This window comes from Camelus bactrianus, chromosome 29 (genome assembly GCF_048773025.1).
Source record: "Camelus bactrianus isolate YW-2024 breed Bactrian camel chromosome 29, ASM4877302v1, whole genome shotgun sequence".
NCBI classification, from domain to species: Eukaryota; Metazoa; Chordata; class Mammalia; order Artiodactyla; family Camelidae; genus Camelus; species Camelus bactrianus.
Window position 1 is genome coordinate 7,471,003 of NC_133567.1, and position 22,948 is coordinate 7,493,950.

Here is a 22,948-nt window from a genome sequence, read left to right on the forward strand (position 1 = left end):
GAGTTTAAAAATCATCAGCTTGGAAAGACAGGCAAGTGGAAGCTTCCTCCTTCCTCCAACTCCCCAGCTCACCTCCTCCAGGTGTGCGCCACCTGATGTTAGAACCTGACCCACCTCTAGACCTAAAAATCGACCCACCAGACCAGGGTGCTGCAGGGTTTCATACACCTGCAGCAAGTCACAGCCTTGACTTTGTCTGACCTACATAGGGGCATTTAGGAATTGTTATATTGTGCAGGGAAGCATTATAAAAATCAAACGATATATAAACCACTGTTGATAACTGAGGAAAACGGGCTCTGGCCTGTAGGTGCAAATACCTGGGATCCTGGTGCTATTCATCTCAGTGAGAGACTTACCTCCACCACTCTGGGGAGGAAACATGACAGCTGTTGATCTACTTGGCTGTTGTGAGCCAGCTGAGAACAGTGATCTATAGAGTAAAACACTCAGTGCATTAAGAAAGCTGACGTCTCGGAGACAGATATCCAGAGTTAATGGCAAACGGTGGTCTCCATATTGTTGACAGAACACCCCAAATCCTCAGGCCACTCATCAGCACGGTTATTTATCTTCTTCTCCAAGTCAAAGGAAGACATATGTCAAGCTTAAAAGCCCTAACGGGAACAGAAAGAAAAACAAAAAAGGAGATAGAGTAATTTGTAAGAAGCAGGTTTGAGATTTGTTTTGGTTTTCCTAAAGAGGACTTTTTCAGTGACACTATTAAAATCAGACATATTTCAATATGACTGACACATAATATATATATAAAGTTTTGAAGGTGTAATCCATTCACATAGCATATAAATCAAAACAATATACAGAGGTATTCAGGAAACATTTCCACTTCATTCCTCTCCTTCATTTCCACAAGGGTAACTTCTTTCATTACTTTCTTATGTCTTTGTTTTTTGTGTAAAGAAACAAAAGTATATATTCTTATTCTCCCCTTTTTATACAAACATTCTGTACTCTATACAGTGTTATCCACCTTACTTTATTATTTAAACATGTCTTGAGGATTTCAGCATATCATTTCATAGAAAGGAAATCTTTCCCTTCAGCACATAGAGAAGTTTCTCCTTGTTTTCACAGGTACATATTATTCTATCATATGGATGTACCACCATTTTCTAATTATAGTTGTATATAAATGGATATTTGGTCTAATTCCAATCTTTTGCTATTCCAACCAAAATGCACCAAGGAACAAGTTTGTACATATGTTATTTTGGACATGTACAATTATATCTGCAAGATAAAGTCCCAGAAGTAGGATTTTTGTATGAATTAAAATTATCCACTTGTAATTTGGGTAAATCTTCAAAAATATCCCTCCACGGGGGAAGCACTGCAACATCTACTACCATCAATCATTATGACAATGCCTATTACCCAAGGCCTTGCCAACACCATGTATCCTCAAACTTTTGGATTTTTGACAGACTGAAAGAATGAAAAATATCTCAGTGATATGTTAATTTACATTTCTGTAATTATGACTGAAGTGGAGCATCTTTTCATATGTTAGAGTGGAATCTGTCTTTCCTTTCCCATTAATTTTTTGTTCATATCTCTTTCCCATTTTCTCCATTATGCTGTTGGTCTTATCAGTTTATATTAGGGAGATTAGCTCTTTGTCATATGTATTGCAGATATTTCTTATAGTTTTCTTTCAGTTATCTTTTGATTTTACTTGAAGGATTTTTTTGCTTTGTTTTGTTTTTGTTAGGTAAGAGGATTTTTTTTAATTGTAGTATTTATCAATTTTGTATGGTTTCTGGATTTTCTCCTAAAATTTTATGGCTTCTTTTTATTTCGCATTTTAAATTTTTGCAGTTTATCCTAGTATACAGTGTGAGTTTTTCTCATTGTCGTCATTTTCCTAGATGGCTGTGTGGTCACACCAACACTATTTATGGACACATTTATTTCTACCCTTCTGATTATACTTGCCATTTTCATTATATGACATATATACTTGGGGCTCTCATGCACAGATCCCACACTGTTTTAATTACTGGGGCTCAAAAGTAAGTTTTAATACCCACTAGATTTAGTTGCTTTGAGAAAGTTTACTCAATAAAAATTCATTGGCTGTGAAAAGAAATACAGCTGATTGCTCAAAGCTGATGGTATGATTTCTTGGGTCAGAAGCCATGTGCCCTCCATCAGAACAGCCTCCTTCATGCTACTTCTACTGTCTGCACCTCTCCTCACCTCCACCCCATCAGACTTATCACTAAAGCTGGAATTTGTGGGTATACAGAACTATTTTTTCCTCCATTCTCTGCGCTTTTATTTGTAAGATGGTGAATGCAGTGCTTTTTAAAGTTTCTATATGTGGGGGGATTTAGACTTTCCCTCCAGGCTGTTGGATCCACATCCTAAAAGTTGTTCTGAGGAGCAGATAATCATTAATTTTTAATAGATGAATTATGGAAACGTAGGCTTCCAAGAATATATTTAGGAAAAACAGACATACATAAAGGAGTAAGGCAAAAAAGAAAAGAGAGAGGGAGAAGAGAAAGGAAAAGAAGAGAAGAGGAGAAAAAAAGAAAAGAAAGGAAAATGAAATAGGAAAAAAAAAAAAAGTGTTTTTCAGGCTCCAGAGCTTGCTCCACTCTGAGCAAAGCCCTGAGGTCCTTGGAACCGCAAAGCAGACCCGGCCCCTCACCCACGCTCAGTGCTGCCAAGTGACCCGTAGGGTCCTCACAGCCTGGGAGACCAGGAGAGACTGGGCCCTGCCTCTCCTCCCCGTCCCGAGCCACAGAGACAGAGACAGTGGGAGACGGAGGCAGAGGGAGAGAGACAGGGACGGAAAGGGGCCGGGAGACAGGGAGAGACAGAGACAGAAAGAGAAGTTAAACCTGAAGGAAGAATACTTAACAACTCTCAGCAGGAGCGCAGCTCCAGGGCCTCGGGGACGACCTTCCTCGGCGGAGCTACGGAGGGAGCGGCGCCCACTTCGGCCCCAGGGCGCCCAAAGGGCACCGGCCGCCCTCCTCGTGGGCCCCGCGTGGCTTTCTCAGTCCCGCTCAGGGCGCGTGGTTGCGCGCAGGCCCCGCCCCCGGCCCCCCCCCCGCCCCGCCCCTCCCCGCCCTCCCCCTACCCGCCCTGCCCAGGCCCCTCCCTCCCCCTCACGCACCGCACCCCCCCCACAGTCATACTCACCTGTGCACCTGCTCACACATCTCACCTCCCTCACTCCCGCTGGTTCACACTCACCCCTCGCTCACTGTCACACTCCTCACTCTCTCCAACGCCCTCTCCCTCGTTGTCGCTCGCTCGTTCTCAACTCACTTTCATCCGCTCTCCCTGTCTCTTCCGAATCTGTCCCACTTATCTCAGAATTAGAGCCCTTTGTGGGGGTGGAATGACGCCTACCCTGACCCCAGCTGGCATGTGCAGTTACGCCAGCCCTCTGTCTGTCTTTCTCAGAGAAAAGCAAACCCGCGTGTTTTCATGCAATTCAGCCAACACTCAGGCAGCACCTGCGTAGCCACCGAAGGAGAGGAGAGGATGCTGTGCGCTCAGGAAGGCTCACCTCCTGAAAGGCAGTCGCTGCCTCACTCACCCTTCACGCTTGTTAGCAAAGGTTCCGCAACTTACTGTGTGGCTCCCACCACGCTAGGTCCTGGGGGTAAAGGAGGGAAGGACAGAGTTTCATCGGTAGAGAAACTGATGGCCTGGTGGGGATGTGAACATGTAAACCAATAATGAAAACAAAATACAAATCTGAAATTATTTCTGATTTCATTTCTAAATTTCTGATGTCTACTTTTTAAAACTTTTTTTGAGTTATAGTCAAGATATATATATTTTACAATGTGTCAAATTCCATGTAGAGCACAATTTTTCAGTTATGCATGAACATACATACATTCATTGTCACATTTTCTGATGTCTACTTTTAAAATTCAGCTTAGAAAGCACACACACCCTGTGAGATATGCACTGAAAGCAGTGGGAGTACTGTGAAGATTTGGAAAAACCAACAACAACACGATGAGGGCTTTGTGAGAAGGGGGATTTGACTGGGATCTCGGAAATTAGTTGGAATTATAGCAGAAGCCATGCGTTGGCATCTACTCTGGTTATAAGAGTAGTAGGGATGGCGCTGGTGGTGTTGTAATGAGTGGATACAAAGCCAGAGTGCCCTCAGGCAGGCTGGCATCCCAACCCCAGTGCAAGCAGAAAGGGCGTGGCTGCTTGCCACCACCTCCATGCTGGTAACTCCGGGCGGGGCTGAGCCCTGTGTTCCAGGAACAGCGTGGGGCTGGTGGGGTGAGACCCAGTTGCCCATAAGGGGAGGCAGAGCTTAAGGCTAAGAGGTATTTTTTAGAGGGCCTTGAATATCCGTTAAGGAGTTAAGACCCAGTATATGAAGCTCTAAATTCCCTAGATCTTCCTACTCAGAATCATAGACATTGATTCTCTAAATTACGAATCTTCTTTAATTACACTTACTTCCCTCCCACTAAGAACAGATACCTATTACTTCCTCTTCAATTTTGCCCTTCTGATTTACATTCAGAACCTTCTGTGCATTTTTGGAATTAACATTTGGATTTTATCAATGTGTAAATGATACTTAAAGGCCGTGACAGACAATTTGTCATTTTGCTGAGGCCTTTGAATTGGGTGCCCTGTGAGGCTGGAGGCGTGGTGGGTCCCTCAGCCCTGAGCAGGCTGGCTCAGCTCAGGGTCGACATCTCAACCCCCTTTCAGTTCTGTTTAAAGCTCCCAGTCAGAGATTTGTTTTATGGGGCAAATTATCAGCAATCTTCACAAGATGCAAAGGATGTATGGCTGAACCTTGAAATATAGGATTGAACTGTGAGGGACTGCTCATTCGTGCATTTTTTCCAATGGTACGTTTGTCCAATAGTAAATGTTTCCAGTAGTAAGTTCTACAATACTATAGGACCTGAGGCTGGATGCGATGGAGGAGCAGCCAGGCCCTTTCTGCTTGTTAGGAAGATGGGGCACACAGTACCTGAGGGTACTTGGGCTTTGCATGGATACGGAGGAACCATGGATGCAGAGAGCAGGCTATAAATTATAGAAGATTTTCTACTGCCTGGAGGGTTGATGTCCCTAACCCCCAGGTTGTTCAGGGGTATACTCCATTAATATTGCAGTAGAATTGCTTTTGGCTACTCATAGCTAATATACGTCTCCTTGATGGCTGATACATACTTGGGGGGAGTTATTGATGATTCCAGGAATGCAGCTGCCATTCTGAACATGGAACTTATGGGAAACTTCATTTCTAATTTTGAATAACTGATGAATAATTTAACCCTGGGGGGACCTAGTCAATCAAGGAACACTGAGTACTGTGTGCTAGGTCACCAGAAAATAATAATATGTAACATAACAAAATAAAATAAAATGAGAAATCATGGGGAAGAAAAATAAATAAATCTGGGTTCCTGCCCCAAAGTGGCTCACAGTTTTGTAGGAACGATAGATATATAAGTTAATACTTACAAAGAAAAATGAGAAGTATGTGAATAAAGGAGGGCTCAAGATGCTACAGAGCTCCGAGGAAGACACGCATAACCCAGGGGTTCATGCAGTTAGGAAAGATCTGCAGGGGACTTTAAACAATGTGCAGGTTATAAAAGATGAAGAAGAAAAACAGGGAACCCAAGCTTTATTTGAAATTTACCAGAAAACTTATTTTTGATATTTTCCATTCTTTTTTTTTCTCTCCTTCTTTTGTGGCTGGGATATTTTTATGACATGAAATAGAGAACAGAATGAGACTTTTTTTTTGTTAACTGAAGTCTAGTTGATTTACAATGTTGTGTTAGTTTTAAGAATGAGATATCTTTAACAAACACATGATTGTGAACTGTCAGGTCTCAAATTGTCTTTTCAAGAGATGGAGAAATAGCCTTCTCCTTGGCTGGGGCAGTAGGTGGGGTCCAAGTCTTCCAGATTGGTGTAGGGACCCAGCCTGCAATCAACCGAGAAAGCCATCTACAGAGAGGAAAGAAACACTGTTAAGGTGCTGAGAGTTAATATGATTAAACTGAGCCTATCCGTGCAGGAACAAACCCTTCACTGACCCTCTCAGGCAGGTAGCTTCCCCCAGGGCAGTCAAGTGAGTTGTCCAAGGGCTCCTCCGCATGGCACCTGCCTCTGCTTTAGGTCTCCCATCCAGGGGCAATCTGCCAGCTTATCAGGCAATTTATTAACATATTTTATAGATTCATGAGATTTAACTTACTCTCTATACCCCACCATAAGGCACAGAAAGAAGCAGAAGTTAGGCACGGTTAGAGGGTTGGGAAATGGAAATAGTTATCCAACTTTCCCAGTCCTAGAAAACAGGGGAGCCCAAGGCTTTTGGCTTAATTATCCTCACTGGCTCTTGCCTCATCTATATTCTAAGGCCTTTTCCCCCAAAACCACTTCTCTCTGCATTTCTCTGCTCTCATAGGCTTTGTCACTTCCTATCAGGCCCATTTTTCACATTATTCATTTTTGCCTTTAACACTTTCCTGAGAGCAGGAGCAAAAAGGTGGCCTCCTGAGCAGTGGCCAGGTGGTCACCAAGTGTGGCCTCGTACCAGAAGCTGGAGCACCTGCCCTGGAAGCTAGAGGTTTAGGGCTGCACAAGTGTCAGCCTCCCAGTCTATTTCCACAGTCAGGTCAGAAATGTGTATTGGAACATTATCTAGTTTTAAAAAAAAGGGGTAAAATCTATAACAAGAAAAAATGGATGCTAGGAGGTTCTTAATTGTCTTCCAGATGGTGATGGCTAAGTCATGCCAAGGTGTAGACTTTTATTCAAAGTCATCAAAATCATCAGCTGTTCATCAAGAGTGCCTGGGGGGCCCTGTTCACAGGATGGCAGAGCTGCTGAGATGCCCGCAGAACTACAGGCTTCCTGGGACCTGAGAAGGGCAGCAGCTCTCAGGAGCCTTCGTGGCCTCTGCCAATATTTGGCCCATGCTGTTTGTGCTCCAGAAATACAAAGTGTTTCCAACAAGTGGCTGCCTATTTGCTTCCTCAAGGCAAGGAAACACACATGTTGTAGTTAAGAAGGGAGAGATTAGTAGCCCCAGGGTGGTGCACAAGATGACCACTGATGTATAGGAAGAAAAGCTTTTATTTTCTAACCACATTGATTCTGATTTTATCCATGCATCCAATTTATATGTAAGTACACACTATCAAAAAGATTGGAGACCCCTGAGCTAGACCTGACCAGTGAGTTTGGTGAACACAAATGAAGTCAGTAACTTTGTTGCATAGAATGCAAGCTGTCCCATCCGTCCTGAGATGATGGAGGGTGCCTCAGTGGAAGCCGTATGAGGGCCCGTGGCTGGAGAAGAGGAGAACCAGGGCCACCTAGTCCACATTTGCCCCCAGAACCAGGCACACTACTGGGTGACCGACCAATAAAAGTGGGATGAGAATGTAGGAAGAATTAATGACTAGACCAATGAATTTAGAAAGGAACAAATGAGGGTACAAACAAGACTACCAATAAGGTTTGTTTGTTTAAGAAGTGTTTGGGGGAAAATAAGGAAGAGAATAATAGGGGAACTAGGGAATTTTCTCTAAGAGATCTGAGAATGCATCTGAATAAGCAATGAAAAAAAGAAAAATTTGCTGACACACTGAAGGCTGAGGGCCTTTAGGGACCTGTAATTGTTTCACCAGCCAAGGGAACTCCAAAGCTGAATCGGAAATCAGGCTTCTCTTTTACCTTCTTACATTAATACAGTTTAACATAATTCTTTGGGATTTCCTCCGGGAACACTGTCTGTCCCTGGGAGCAGCCGCTTCACAGAGCTACATGCTTCAGTTATACTCTGTACCTTTCTTTACGTCTCCGTAAGCTCTCGGGCTTCTCTGGCATAACTTCCTGATTCTAGAAGCTTCTGGACTTTGCATGTCGAGCTTAAGTGCATATTTGCAAACCACCAGTTAAAGATGCATCGTCCACGGGGCCCAAGACAGACTTCTAGAGTTCCTAAGACTAATTTCCTAACCCCCTGACCCTTGCTGTTGACCTTAGTCATGCTAAAGAAGCATGTTAAGCCTGGCTCAACAAGGTAATAGCAACTAACCTATCCGTTATTTATGCAAGTCTGGAAACTTCAAATCTGATTATTATTATTTAATGTATTTCAACAACTTTCCTTCCTTTTATTTAAAGGAATTTGCAGACAATATAGGAACTCTGGAGTTAAAAATACCTGGATTCAAATCCTGACTCCAAAGCACACTGGTTATAGGTCATGGGGTGAATTAGTTAAACTCTTTGGGCCTCAATGTTCTCATTCCTAAAATGGAACTAATAACACTGTCTTTTACAGGGTTGGAGCTTCATTAAATAGGAAGTGAAAAAGCAGTTGGGATTATCTTGGTTTTCTTGCTCTTAAGGCTTTTCTACCAGGTGTGATGCAGATACCAGTGTCATCAAGATATTCTTTAAATTTATAGTCTTTAAATTTATGGACAACATTTTCTGTTGTCTTGGCAAAAATTTGACAGATAGGCACCATGAGATGATTTTTGATCTACTTCCCTCCCTCCTTCGCTCCTTTCCTTCCTTAAAAAAATTTTTTTTTAATTTTTTAAAATAGAGATTATCTGTAAGCTCATTCTTAGAAAATGAGGCTAAGAAAAATACAGGGACTCCTGGTGGCAAATAAACTCTTGAAGACTCTAAAACATAGTCACGTGTATTCATTAATCACCAAATGTTTTGTTAGCTCTTTTCTATAAGGTTTATTAAAAAACCTGACTGCTGCAGAACATTCAGCCTTCCCTGATCTTATCTTTTTTTAAATCATTTCTTTTATCTTGGAGGGGAAGGTAATTCTGTTTATTTATTTATATATTTTTAAAATTTTACTTTTTTATTGAAGTGTGGTTGATTTACAATGCTAGCTTCAGGTGTACAGCAAAGCAATTCAGTTTTGCATATGCATACATATATATTTTTTATTTTCAGATTCTGTCCCATTATATGTTATTACAAGAAATTGCATATAGTTCCCTGTGCTCTACAGTAGGTCTTTGTTGTTTATCTATATTATTTATTTTTGTAATGGAGCTACTGGGGGTGGACTTCATGCATGCTAAGTGGGCACTATACGCACTATACCACTGAGCTATCCCCTCCCCACCCACCCTTCGTTGACCTTCACCTCTGGTTACCTAAGCTGTTTAACCACAGACCCTGACTTCTGAGTTCTGTGTCTTTTCCTCAAACAAAGCGTCATTTCCCTGCCTCTCCCACCAGACAGACCATGAACGGATTGGAGACACTAAATGTGTCTTATCCATCCCCCAACCCCTGCATTTTACTCCTAGGAGAAGCTCAATGACTGCTGGTCGAACTGCTGAACAGAATTAAATATGAAAGAGATGATCAAGGAAACTGGTTCAGGTCGCAGCCAGGGAAGGTTCTGAGCCTGACCTGCTGGTCTGGGCCAGTGTGACTGACAGAAGGCCAGTTTTGCTCACTCTGTTTGGGAGAATTGCCAAAGGGTTATAACTGTTCTAGAATCTGCAGATAAAAGACTTCACCCTCCAGTATGGCCTAATTTGAACCAGGATTAAAAAAAAAAAACCCAGCCTTTCCTGCTCTCAGGAGAGCACGGGGTTGGTACAGCTTCTCAGAAACCAACACTGCCTTCTAGGAGCACATAAGCAAAGAAAACCCACAGCCCATCATCAGCGGAGCCGTTGCCCGGCGGCCTCTCTAATAAGCACACGCTTTTCTTCCTGATGCTTGCTGCTGACGTATGTAAAGCATTTGGCCTGTAACTGCCATTCCATGAGCTCTCCATCTCCTTGCAAATAGGTGGATGTGTGACTTTCACACTAATGAGTACTATGTGCTATAATAGAAATCCATCACTATAAAACATAGCACTTTTTTAGAAGGCCCTCTTGCATCAGTGAAGCCCATTTATGCAGCTGAAAATGTTTTTATCTGTCTGTTCTGATGTGGGAAATGGGTGTCATCAGTAGGACATGCACAAACTGGACAGATCAATCCTAACTTCAAGCTTGTGTATTCATGCCCTCTGCAGACCTACACAGATGCAGTTCTGTGAATGAATGGATGCCTTCTGCCAAGGTCCTAAAAGACACTCAGAGCTACTAAAGGGAAGGAGGCAGACGGTCTAAAAGGCAGCTCATGTGCTCATCCTCTCTCTTTTCTTTGCATTTGGTTTTCAGAGGAACATTACTAGATGGTGGGGGCAGAGCACAGTATTTGTGAATTTGAGTGATCCTGTTCCGGTTTCCAAGTAAGAGCAATAGAAGAGGTAAGGAAGGATAGGGGTTCAAGGGGGCAGCCGGATTGAACAGAGCTCCCCAAGCTTCACAGGGCAATGTGATTTTGAGGTCAGGTGTATTTTGAACCCTTTTGGAAGTCTGTTACCCTGCAGGCATTACAAATCTTAGAGAATAGCACTCATAAGTGCTTCATTGTCCAGCAGGAAACTCGGCCAGCTGCCACCAGTAATATCCATATCTGATTGTCAAAGAAGGAGGGAAGAAATGGTTTTGCCTCTACCGTGTTGTTCCTCAATCTTGATCAAATACAAGAAAAGGCTGCTGAGTGATGCTTGAATCAAGGCAGTGTGAAAATGAAGTGCCCATTGAAAAATGAAGGATGTTTCTAATGGATTGCAAGAATCACTTAACACAGCCCAAGACTCCCAAACAAAATACAGAAGAGCCCCTTAGAAGGTCCTGCAACGTAGCTTGTACCTTACATTTACCTTGGCGTTTTTTGTTTAACATTTCACAAAAGGCAGGAAAGATCATCCTTAGAAATGCTTCTACTCTACTTAAAAAAAATGGCTACTTGTATTTTGGGGAGTTTTGAAATATTCACAACAATCATATTCTTTAATTTTTATTTTGAGGTGAGTGTAGATATACATGCATTTGTGACAGATAATACAGAGATCCTTTATTTCGTTTCCCCCACTGGTAACATCTTGCAACAACTTCAGAGCAGTATCGCGACCAGAGTATTGACATCAATATAGTCAAGATACAGAATGTTTTCATCACTGCAAGGATCTCTCCCTTACCCTTTTATAGCCACACCCACTTCCTTCAACCCCCACCCGCTGTCTAACCCCTGGTAACCAGTAAACTGTTGTTTCTATAATTTTGTCATTTGAAGAATGTCATATAAATGGAATCATACAGTGTGTGTGATTTTTAGGGGACTGGCCCCCAGAGGAGGATGTATCCTTGGCTGAGAGCAAATCCAGCCCGGCTCCTGCCAACTCAGCAGGGACATTTTGCCTGAGCAAGAAATAAACCTTTTCAGTTTTAAATGATAAAAAGTAGGGGTCGTGTTCCTATAACATAACATAGCTTGCCCTGCATGATAGAAAATAGTCAGAGTACGTCTTTAGCAGCGGGATGGTAGGTGTTTTTTCTTTTCTTCTTTCTCATCTTTCTGTATTGTCTAATTTTTCAAATTATGTTTTTTAATCTATCTTGTACTTTTCTAGGATGGGTATAATTTTTGTAATAAGGAAATAAAATTAAAGTAAACTGGGGAAAATTTTTATAATTTGAATATCTTTATAAATTGAAATGATGTTATATATTTATTGATAAATGCATGAAATGCACAAAATTAATGCCATTTTCTTGAACCTGGGATATGGTTTTGGAGCATACTCTTTAGTTGCTAAGAAGTCTGAAAAACAAAGTGTTACACTGTCATCCAGTCAAGGTTTACCATCTTGAGGTAAGTCTGCTGCTCCAGCCCTAAGACCCTAAGAAATGCACCCCCATGAGGTGGTGGAATCCGCTGGGGTCCTGGGAGACAGCTGTGTGACAGACAACTTTCCTTTTATCTGTGGTTTGCTAATGAGATCAGGCACTGCTTAAAAGAGGGTTGTGTTTGCTAATTTTCCTTTCCCTCACTTTTCCCTTTGCACAATACACACACACACACACACAGCATTTTCAATAACGCAGTCAGGCTCATTCAAGGACACCCAGAACATCTCCTTATTACACAGGAGAGCCTTTCATTTGAACTTTACAGGAGGGACTTGAAGACAAGTGACCCTGTGTTCAAACCCCAAATTGATTGCGGCACAGGATTTTGCCTGCATTTATCTGCACCTATTTGCTTGCTGACCTGAATGAGATCAATAAAATCTCGTGTCTTCAAGAAGACCGACTCCAAGCCCGGGCCAACCTGGAGACAACTGAAGGGGTCTCAGCCCAGTACTTTTTTTTTCAACCTCTTCTGACACAGATAGAAGACAGTGTTGCTGTCTTTGGGGATTGAGGTTCCATAGACTAAAATTAGGAGTCTTTAGATATTTTTTAAAAGTTAATATTTTCTTTGAAATTTTGCCTGTTGCCTCTGGAGTATTATTTACAGGGTTTTCTTCCACTTTACCACCCTAGGAATATATAACAAATAGACTCGCAATAGAAATACAAACCCTTTTATTGGTCCTATTGAAAAAGATAGAGACCTGATATACTGATAAACCCTTCCCTCTGTTCTCCTCCTGCAGCCCCAGAACCCACAGTGTGTGGGATAATGAATCACACTTCTGAGTAGCAAGTTCAAAAGGCCCCAAAAGACTAAGGCCATTGCTCAGCACTTATTGCAAAGGCAAAACTTCTGGAAATGGTCTTTCTTTTTAAGAAACCAAAAAATTTTTAGATCCCGAACTGTACCAAAAAAAGAAAAAGAAAACCTTATTAAGAAGTTCTGTTTTTCTAAATTCACATCTGGAATAGTGAGAGATTATGACCACTGTACAAATTGGTATCAGTGGTCTCTCCACCCTCACTTGGTGGTTTCAGTAAGTTTCTAACAAATAGACAAAACAAAAAATACACACCCTGCAAAACAAAGCCCTTTTACTGAAATTATCTAGTTTAAACTTCAAAATATTTAATTCCTTTGTACTCTGTAAAATGTCTAGATTGAAGCAAAATTATTGTTATGTCTGTTAAAGGTCAACCTTTAAGCACAGTTCCATGTACCTACATTGGAAACTGGGTCTCGGCGTAGGAGCCTGCTGACTCAAAGGGCTCTGAAAAAAGTTAACAACCTCCCTTTCTCATTACTTAAAAAGACTCAGGCAAGGCGTTTCACACACCCCCGAGGAGCAGCTAACTACCTGAACTGTTAGCTCAGATAGTGAAGCTCCTTCCCTTTTTATCCCATCTTCCTAACACTTTACAAAGATGTTTGTTGAGATAAATTTGATTGCCAGCACACTAGGCAAATTCAAATTGCATTAGATGTTCTTACTTTTTAATTCCATTAACCACAGTGAATGCAACCTTTGGAAGCCCTTCCTCAGGAACTCAGGACCTGGTGCTGTGGGTCACAAATCTCAGGCTTTATCATCAAGGTCCCCTGTTCTATGGGTCTAATTAGCACCCAGAGCAGCTCCTCAGCTTCTAAAGCATAAGTGTATGCCCTGAGCTGGAGTCTAAAATTGGAAACATTAAAAAAAATGCTCTTGTTTCCTGATATTTACAAAGCATATAGACAGAAGACTGAATAAAGAAGTTTTGGCATGGGGGCACAGTATAGCTCAAATGGTAGAGCACATACTTAGCATGCATGAGGTCTTGGGTTCAATCCCCAGTATTTCCTCTAAGTATAAACAAACAAACAAACAAACAAACCTACTGACCTCCCCCCTACCAAAAAACCCAAAAACTGAAGGAAAAAAAAAGAAGTTGTGGCATATTTATACAATGGAACACTATTCAGCCATAAAAAGAATAAAATAACACCATTGACAGCAACATGGATGGACCTGGAGATCGTCATACTAAGTGAAGTAAGCCAGAAAAAGAAAGAAAAATATCATATGATATCACTTATATGTGGAATCTCAACAAAAAATGAGACAAACTTATTACAAAATAGAAGCAAACTCACAGACATAGAAAATAAACTTGTGGTTACCAGTGAGGAGAGGGAGGAGGTGTGGAGTGTTAAACGGGGAGTTTGGGATTTTCAGATACTAACTACTACATATAAAATAGATAAACGGCAAGGTCCTACTGTACAGCACAGGGAACTGTATTCAACATCATGTAATAGCGTTTAATGAAAAAGAATATGAAAAGGAATATATATATGTATAACTGAATCACTATGCTGTGCACCACAAACTAATGCAACATTGTAAATCAACTATACTTCAATAATAAATAAATTTTAAAAAAACCAAAATGTGTTGACCCCCGTTAGGGGAATCAACTATCCCATCAATCAGCAAGAGTCTTTCCCTGGGACCTACTGTTTTGGTCCCAGGATGGAATAAGGAGCTAGTTCTGAAATCTGTGAAAAAGGTGCTACACATGTTGTCAGAATTTGGGGGATTCCAGAGAGCCCCATCTCTGAAGAGCCTTCGAAATCCTTTTCCAGTCCCATCCTCCACAGCCTCGATCACCCAGAAAGTTCGGCTATTGTCCTGATCACCCAGTACAGAGGGCTGGCGCGGGAGGGCAGAGAAGGAGGGGCAGGAGAGAGATCACGTGCTGAGGGCTGTGGGAACTGAAGCCACGAAGAAGCCCCTCTAACCTGCGATGTGTGCTGACTGCTGTGTGTTTCTCTCTTTCTGCCCCAGGACAGCTTTCCTGCCCGCTTCGGAGGAGTCCATTTTGTCAACCAGCCCTGGTACATTCACGCCCTGTACACGCTCATCAAGCCATTCCTTAAAGACAAGACCAGGAAACGGGTAATGAAAACAAATACCCAAAGTGGGGGATTCAGAGGGACAATTACGAAGCCCCTCCTTGCAATCTCTCTCTCGTTCCCTCTCTCTTTATTTTTCATCGTATTTTTTTTCTGCTTTTCTTCAGTCCTTGAGCATATGAGCCTCAGCTGGAGTTTGCAAATGGCATGGATTTAATCAATAATTTAGTAGAATTGGGGTATTTTAGAGTCCCGGTGACAAACCAAAGGAAACATCGAAGGCATGCAAATACCAGATGCCTGTTTCACTGTAGATGCTTGTGGGAGATACCGGGTCAAGCAGCTTCCTGTTCATGGAATATTTTAAGAGCTAACATTTTGCCCTGCAAATGTATTATTGCTATGAAAACTGTTGATAATTTGTATTTTTCCCTGTGGCTCTTGGGTTATAGCTGCCAACTCCATCAGCTTTGAGACTGGGAAAGCATCCTTCACTGGAAATAATCATGCTCTTTGGAAGAAGTTTTTTAAATATTGATGGCATCAGCTGACGACATTTGGGAAGCCAGAATCTTCCATCAGAGCTGGGTTTTTTTTCACGGCATTCAGATTAGTTGAGAAACCACACATTCCTTAACCACTCTGAATCTCAGTTTCCTCATTTATGAAATGAAAAAACTGACACTCACATCACAGCGCGGTTGGGGTAATTCAATGAGGCAGCATAAGAAGGCGGGTAACATGGAGCCAGTCCTGGAGTAGAGACGCAGTGACCCTTACTTCTCTGTACCAGTTAGCTCTCTTTTCTTATAAGCTTCTGATTCCAGCTCTTGCTTGGCTCAGCAGCCTCACTTCTTAAGGGAACCAGAGTCAGTCTTTCAGAACTTTCCATAAGCTTCTCTACCTCAGGAAGCCTATGCTGGGGAAGAGCTCCAAGCATTTAGTGGGAGAATGATGATGTGAGGGAACCCCCAGTACACACTCTGCAGGCTTCCTAACTCCTGGACCTCAGATGCTTCCAGGTCCTTAGGAAACACTGCAGTGGGGTATGGGAGCAGTAATTCTTCTGTCCCCAAATGAGCATGAAACTAGGAAATAGAATTCACCAGCCCCAGGAAGCAGAGACCCTCTGGGACAATTTGCAATCTGTCTAGGGCTCAGGACGGTGCTAAGGACAGAGAAGTGGCCTAGATTGTCCCCAGTTTGGCTTCACACTTTTCATTGGCTTCACCTTCTACTCTGGAAAGAGCCAGTGGGAATTCCTCCCACAAAGCAATCGACATTTGGTGATGTGCCATCAAAGGGGGTTTCTGGAGCTCTGGGGTGCAGAGCAGAATCTGACAGGTGGCGGGTCCAGCCTCTGACCTGCAGAATCCCTCCATCCCACAGGACCCCCGGGTCCTTTTCCTCTAAGAACTGGAGGCATTAGGTGGGCGGGTACAAATGCTTGCTCCTAACACCAGGATCGGTGTTTAGCTCCAAATACTCCAATTCCTCCTGTGAGATATTTTGCAAAAGCCAGAGTACGTGAATTTCTTGAAAAAAAAATCATTGTTAAAATTCAGTCATACTCAACAATCCAGTGTACATTGCTTTCTGGGGTGCTACAGTATTCTTGTGAAGAGTTTTAGCACTTAGCTTCTTGTCCCCTTCCTCTTTAAAACAATGATGCCATTACATCAAAAGTTAAAATCTGTACAACAGACAACGTAGCAAGGGTTTATTATATACTTACACAGTACATGGTAAAAGGCAGGCGATACCTCAGAGATATTGCGGGTTTAGTTCCAGACCACCTCAAAAAGCGGCATTGCAATAAAGCAAGTTACGTGAATGTTTTGGTTTCCCAGTACGTAGATGGTTGTGTTTACCCTATCCTGTAGTCTGAGTGTGCAGTAGCATTATGTCTAAAAAAAAAAAAGTCATACCTTAATTAAAAATACAAAACAACAAAAAATTGCAATAGTAACATCAAAGATCACTGATCACAGATCACCACAAAAATATAATAATCATGAAGAAGTCTGAAATATACAGACAATTATCAAAATGTGACACAGAGACAGGAGGTGAACAAATGCTGTTGGAGAAATGACGGCAATGGACTTGCTCAACGTAGTGTTGCCATAAAACTTCAATTTATAAAAAGCACAGTATCTGTGAAGGGCAGTGAGATGAATCACAATAAACAAGGGATGCTGCGGTATATAGTATGTGGCATAATATAATACGTATGTGGTATATTGCTATGCTACGAGTGTTTTTTAAAATCTCACTTACATTTCATGACGGCTCAGTGTGGGGTGTGCGGGTGTAATTGATGGTCCTATATTTGGGTATTGAACCTGCAACATGGACTGTGGGGACCGATGCCATTAGACAGATGCACTTTAAATAAACTTTCAGAAGTCAGTTCCTAAATCATAGGCAATGCTAATTATTATTGTGGCTTGTCCACTTCACGGACTTGTCTGCAAATAGTTGTTATTGGGGGCTGTTTCTTCCCTGTTTGACTAATTTCCATCACCATCCACCACATGTTTAGAAGATGCAGACTTGTTTGTGGAGGGGATTGGCTCTCAATCCAGACAAAAATAGAAAAATGCTGCAAAAATATCCCACTGTAAATTCTCAGGTCACAGCTTTCCATTCTATTGACTAAGCATTGCGTTTTTCACCCTGTGCCCACACCACCCTGGGACAGGGACGTTTTAAAAGAGTAAGAAAACACTGTCCCTTTTCCTGCATTCTGCTTTTCCTGTGGGGAAGCAAGATGTAAATGAACAAATCAGAAAAAAAAAAAAATAGAAGCCATCACATAATGAAGAGTTAATTGGAGGGAGGGTGGGGAGGGACAGGAGTGGGACAGAGTGAGGAAGAAGCTGTTGTGATGTAGGCCTGGGAAGGATGGGGAGGGTTGAGGGGGGTACAGGGCAATGTGGGGATGTCTGTGAAGCATGACTGGGGGCTGGGGGGGTCTTCATCGCTACTCTTTTCATCCACAGGGATAATTAAGGGATGACTGTATGTGTAAATTTGGGCCAAGGCCAAATAATACCCAATTTGTTCACGAACTTCACTTTCAAGGATTATTAATTCAGCTTCTTTTCTGAGCAATAAATTAACATTTTATGAAGACTAAGCTACAGACACAAAATTGAATGCCTTTTTAAATACCATGATCACCAGCAGTGTATCCACTCTGTCATTGCTAAATTGTGTGTCAGATTAAATGCTTTGTCATATGTTTTAGATATTTTAGTCACTAATTATTTTTTTCTTTTCAGATTTTCCTGCATGGAAACAATTTAAACAGCCTCCACCAGCTAATACACCCTGAATTTTTGCCCTCTGAGTTTGGAGGAACTCTTCCTCCTTATGACATGGGAACCTGGGCCCGGACGTTACTCGGTCCTGACTACAGCGATGAAAATGACTACACTCACACCTCCTATAATGCAATGCACGTGAAACACACATCCTCCAACCTGGAGAGAGAGTGCTCACCCAAGCCAATGAAAAGGTAAGGCCTCCCAGTTAGAGGTTAATACGTGTTTTTGATTTGGGCTTATTGTGGGTTAAGTAATCGAAGACTTCTACGGGCGCAGAACTTGAGTAGAATACATTGCAATATATTCTCAGCTGATTTCACCAAAATTGAAAGTAGATGGGGTTTGGCTGGCCCAGAAATTCAGTTGTCCCCATTGTATGAAAGAAGCAGTAAAAGGCTGGGACCTCACTTATGTCGTGATTTCAGTACTCGTCTCTAGGGAGTCTGTTAATTCACAGCGAATGAAATGTGGGACCTTTGAGACACACTGGATGAAAAGCAACCTGCTAGAAAATGTTCCTCTCATCTGTGCATTTGGAACCATTTATTGAGCATTTACTTGGTCAAAGGCTCTGATTTAGGCACTGGAAGTACAAATATGAGTAAGACATCAAAAAAACCCAAATCAAAAACAAGAACAAAAACCAAAAAACCCAGAGAAGTGGGCCTTGGGAAAATCTGCCAAGTAAGGCTTTTAGGATCTATTTCTAAAGCGGGGGACATTTGAGCTGGGCTATGAAGGACCAAAATCAGCAGTCCAGGCTGTTCAGAGCATCCTTTGACCTCTCAGAAACCAGAGGGGTGTGGGGAAATTGGAAGCAGAATTGGTGGAAACTTTAAAAGTCATCTCTTTCAGTTTCTTCCCTGATGTGGTGGTCTGTTCGCCAGCACAGGCTGTCAGCCAGCCCCAAGTTGCACGGTCCAGAGATGGGCAGGCAGCTGATGGGGCAGTGTGTGCCCTATGGCATGGCTTTAGGAAGCGTGTCCTTATTCGGGGCCAGATGACCTGGGTCTGACCTCTGGAACAGCTTTGTAACTTCCAGTGGGTAGACGCCGCCCATAGTCCTAATCCTTCCAGAGTTCCCAGTAGTCTTCAGGTCCATTTGGAGTCAAGTGGGCTTTTGTGACTGTCCTTGGGACCTACTCACTTTTCATAATGGGGTTTATGAACACAAATTGTCTCTGAGTTCCAAGCGGCTCGGGACAACGCATTCCGGCACACGTGTAGAGTGGAATCCAAGATGCGTGAGATTCTCAACGAATGAGGGGTTCTGACAAGCTCTTTTTCCCCCAGGTAATTTTGATTCAACCTCTAAGCACAAAAACTTTTAGAAATTATTAATTTGGATGAAAATTTATCTACACTAATTATTTCAATATTGATCTGTTCTTCAACATAACGATGCCTTTGTGGGCTTTTGAGTGTGCGGCATTTTCTGCTGCTAGTGTTACTAGATAACCCTGAGTTTCATATTTTTAACTCTTGTTTTTGTTTTTTATTTTTTATAGTCTATTTCCTTGCTCCCAGGCCATTGCTATTATTATTAGATTATTATTATATTAATATTGTAATTATAAAATAATTATTACGGTCTATTTCCTTGCTTCCAGACCATTGGCTTTCACTTTCGGTTCTTAGGACTGTTTTTATGTCTGAAGCACCCCACTTCCTCCTAATCTGATTTACTACTGCAAGATGTTTTAGAATCAGAAAGTAGGTAACTAAACTTTTGAATACTGCCCAACAGATAACAGTAAATAGACTTCGTATCAGTTATAATTATTTGGCTGTGGATATGACAAAACTCCAACTGAGCTGCTTTAAAGAATAAGGAAAATGTATTATTTCACATAATGAGAAGTTGCAAAGCAAGGTGGCTGCAGGAATGTTGATTCCAGTGGCTCAGTGGTTGCAGCCAGAACCCAGGTTCCCACCATTATGTGCATGGCTGGAGTCCACCCTGATTCACACTGGAGGACGATGTCCAAACCGAAGGAGCTTCTGCTGCCTGGGAAGGTGGAGGGAATGACTTGGGATGGGAACCAGCAACCCAAGCCAGGGCGGCCAGGGAGAGAGAGAGTCTATTTTGGGCCGTCCTCTCACTGATCTTGAGTGGGTTCCTCTTGGCTAAACCACTGCAGACAGCTTCTGTCTGCAGGATAAACACCCTGCACAAAAACTGTATATAAGATGTTAAAGTTGCATTTAAAATACATTTCATCCTTCTCCTTATTATCAGGAACTTAGGAGATTTCAGAGCTGGAGGAGGTCCTTAAATGCCATCCAGAGGCATTGTTCACCTTATGGTTGTGTGTGTGTGTGTCTGTGTGTGTGTGTGTATGTGTGCCCATGTGTGTCCATGTTGGGTACCGAGGACACTGCATTTACTGCATCACCACAGATTCATGTTGCCATGCTGGAATCAGTGTTATTTCATGGAATTCTCCTACCTAAGATCTTTTTTTTTTAAACTAGTTCCTTCTTTTTTTTAAATTTATTTTTTATTGAAGTATAGTCAGTTTATAATGCTGTATCAGTTTCTAAGATCTTTAATTTTAATAAAAACTAAATTACTTAATGTTTAACTTAAGTGTTAGTCTTTCAGGTGGTAAATTTCTGTTAAATTTTATGGACTATTAACAACAATGTAAAGATACCGCTCCCTCCCCTTGCCCATTACTGCTCATGTGGAACAGCTGGGAATACAGCGCAAGTCTCCCAACTTTGAGTCTGGAGATGTTGGATTCGGCCACACTGCTTGCTTCTTCCAAAAGTGTGATGTCTTGCATGTGGCAGGTGCTCCATACACATTTAATACTTTTTAGTGAAAAAATATCTAAGTACATGGTACACGGTTATGCCCTTTTTCACTGGTACTGAGATTTTAAAAAATATTTCCCTTCCTCTAATTACCATTGCTAAGGTCCTGAGAAGTCCTGCAGGGAAAAAAAGCTGCATCACCCAAGCTATTTGACCAGAGAAGTCTTTCTGAGTAGAGCCACTGTTGACATGTCACAGTACACTTGTCTCCCAGAGGCTAGAGGATGGAAAACACCACTCCGGTATTTGAGATAGAAGGTCAGGAAGCTGATTTAAGTTCATGGAACTGGGCTGAACTTTGACTCACAATTTCCATCCTCTGTTTCCTGGAAGTCCCCTCACCGCATGCTCAGCTGTGCCTGCATTTTGATCTGGGCTCAGTCTGGCATCCCTGCTGTACAAGGAAAGGGTTTGTTACTATCATTTTTATGTGCTATCTGGGGCTCCAGGCTCATTTAGCTCATTAATTGTCCAAATAAACATTCAGGTCTCAGCCCTGAAACTCCAAGCCTGATGACGGTTGGAGCCATGGTTCCTCCTGAGAAGCGGGAAAATCACCACAGGCAGAAAAGCACATTTTCTCTTTCCTTGTACAGCCAGTGAGCTGAATGGAGCCTGATAACTAAATCCAGCCCACGGCACAGCCACCCAGACACGAAATGGAGTTACTTTGAAGAAAAGCAGAGCCAAGTGTGATTTTGGAGATACCCAGGGTGGTGCGTCAGCCTGGCCACATTCTTCGACAGGTACTTAGGGAGACCTCCTCAGTGCCGTGACCACAGGCCCCTGGACTTCATGGAATCAAAAAGACCAGTGTGAGCAAAGCACCTCAATGCAAAACATGGCAATATCCCCCCGTCCACATAGAAGAGCACACCCAGAACGTTTTGGTTATTAATTCTGTGCTGACTGTCTAAGTTGGCCTGACGTGGCCATGATTCTGCTGCCTTCAGTGTGTATTTCCATGTAAAGATGTTTGTTCCCAGGATTTATTTATTTATTTTTAGCTATAGATAGCACCGTTCATGTAGTCAAAGCTGTCCATTTTTGTAATGTCCAGTAATTTGAGGGGTTTTGGATGCAGCCTGATTATAGACAAGGTTTGGCTGAGTATATGCAATAACTCCGTTGTTTTTTTTTTTAATTATTAAACCTTTAGAACTAATGAGGAAGACAGAAAATTATTTATAGAGGAAGAGGCTTTAAAAACCTGAGCTGCACCTCCACTGGCACCAGTAAGGAATGACCCACCTAGTCTACCTGGTATACTGGGTGGTCGGAGGGGCCAGCGCTTTGGGGTCTTGTCCAGCTACACGGTGGAAGGACTGTTTTTGATCCCTTTGACTAAATGTCTTCATCCGTATGGTCCCTAAACTCTTGTCCTAGAAGAGGAATGGTGTCTAAGAGACACTGCGATCCACCTGCTATTTTTGAGGGGTGGGGGTGTGAGGGAACTCCTGGATTGAGTTCAGATTTCTGAACCAGAAGGAAACTTTTGGCCATGTTGTTCTCTCTTGGCTCCTGCCTGGGTGGTTAAAAAAAAAAAAAGAAAAGTCAGTGTAACTGTCTTCAGCTGTCAGTAGAATTGGCCATGACCTTGGTGATCTTTCGGCAGGCAGTCCGCGTTTTATAGGGTAAATGTACACATTTGCTGGATAAGTGCTCATTTCCGGCAAAAGTGATTCATCGTCATGTAATCCAATCCACACGAAAAGAATGAGGGGCGGCGGTGTGGGAACAGGAGGACCCTTGTCTTCTAAGCAGTCAGGGCAAAAAGGGTCCGTTTTACCGCATGGCCGGGAACAGATGTTCCATGTAGCTGCTACGTTCAGTGAAGCTATGTAATGTATCATTTCTCGCTGAACGCCCAGCAGTCCCTGCTGCCCTCTAAGCCGTCTCGCGACTGCTTTACAGCTCCAGCAGGAGTGGACTTCGTATCCTCGGTGTGTCACTCCTCTTCAGGCAGCTAATGCCTGAGGTGTTTTCCCTTCTAGAAGCAAGGACCTCTTGGGTGAGCCATGCGTCCCCTGTGTTTGGTGCCAGTTGTTGGCTAGTGGAGTGTTGTGTGGATGGTGACAGGAGTTTGTTAACATTTCTTA

General features: G+C 42.4%; 1 protein-coding gene across 1 annotated transcript in view; it reads left to right on the forward strand.

Moving 5' to 3' along the window:
* The window catches only part of CLVS1 (clavesin 1), a 101,940-nt gene that overhangs the window by 70,103 nt on the left and 8,889 nt on the right, over nucleotides 1-22,948 (forward strand). Inside the window, exons 3-4 of the mRNA XM_010970670.3 lie at nucleotides 14,630-14,740; nucleotides 17,985-18,220. Of these exons, the coding sequence (XP_010968972.2) occupies nucleotides 14,630-14,740; nucleotides 17,985-18,220 (347 nt within the window). The remainder of the gene's footprint in view (nucleotides 1-14,629; nucleotides 14,741-17,984; nucleotides 18,221-22,948) is intronic.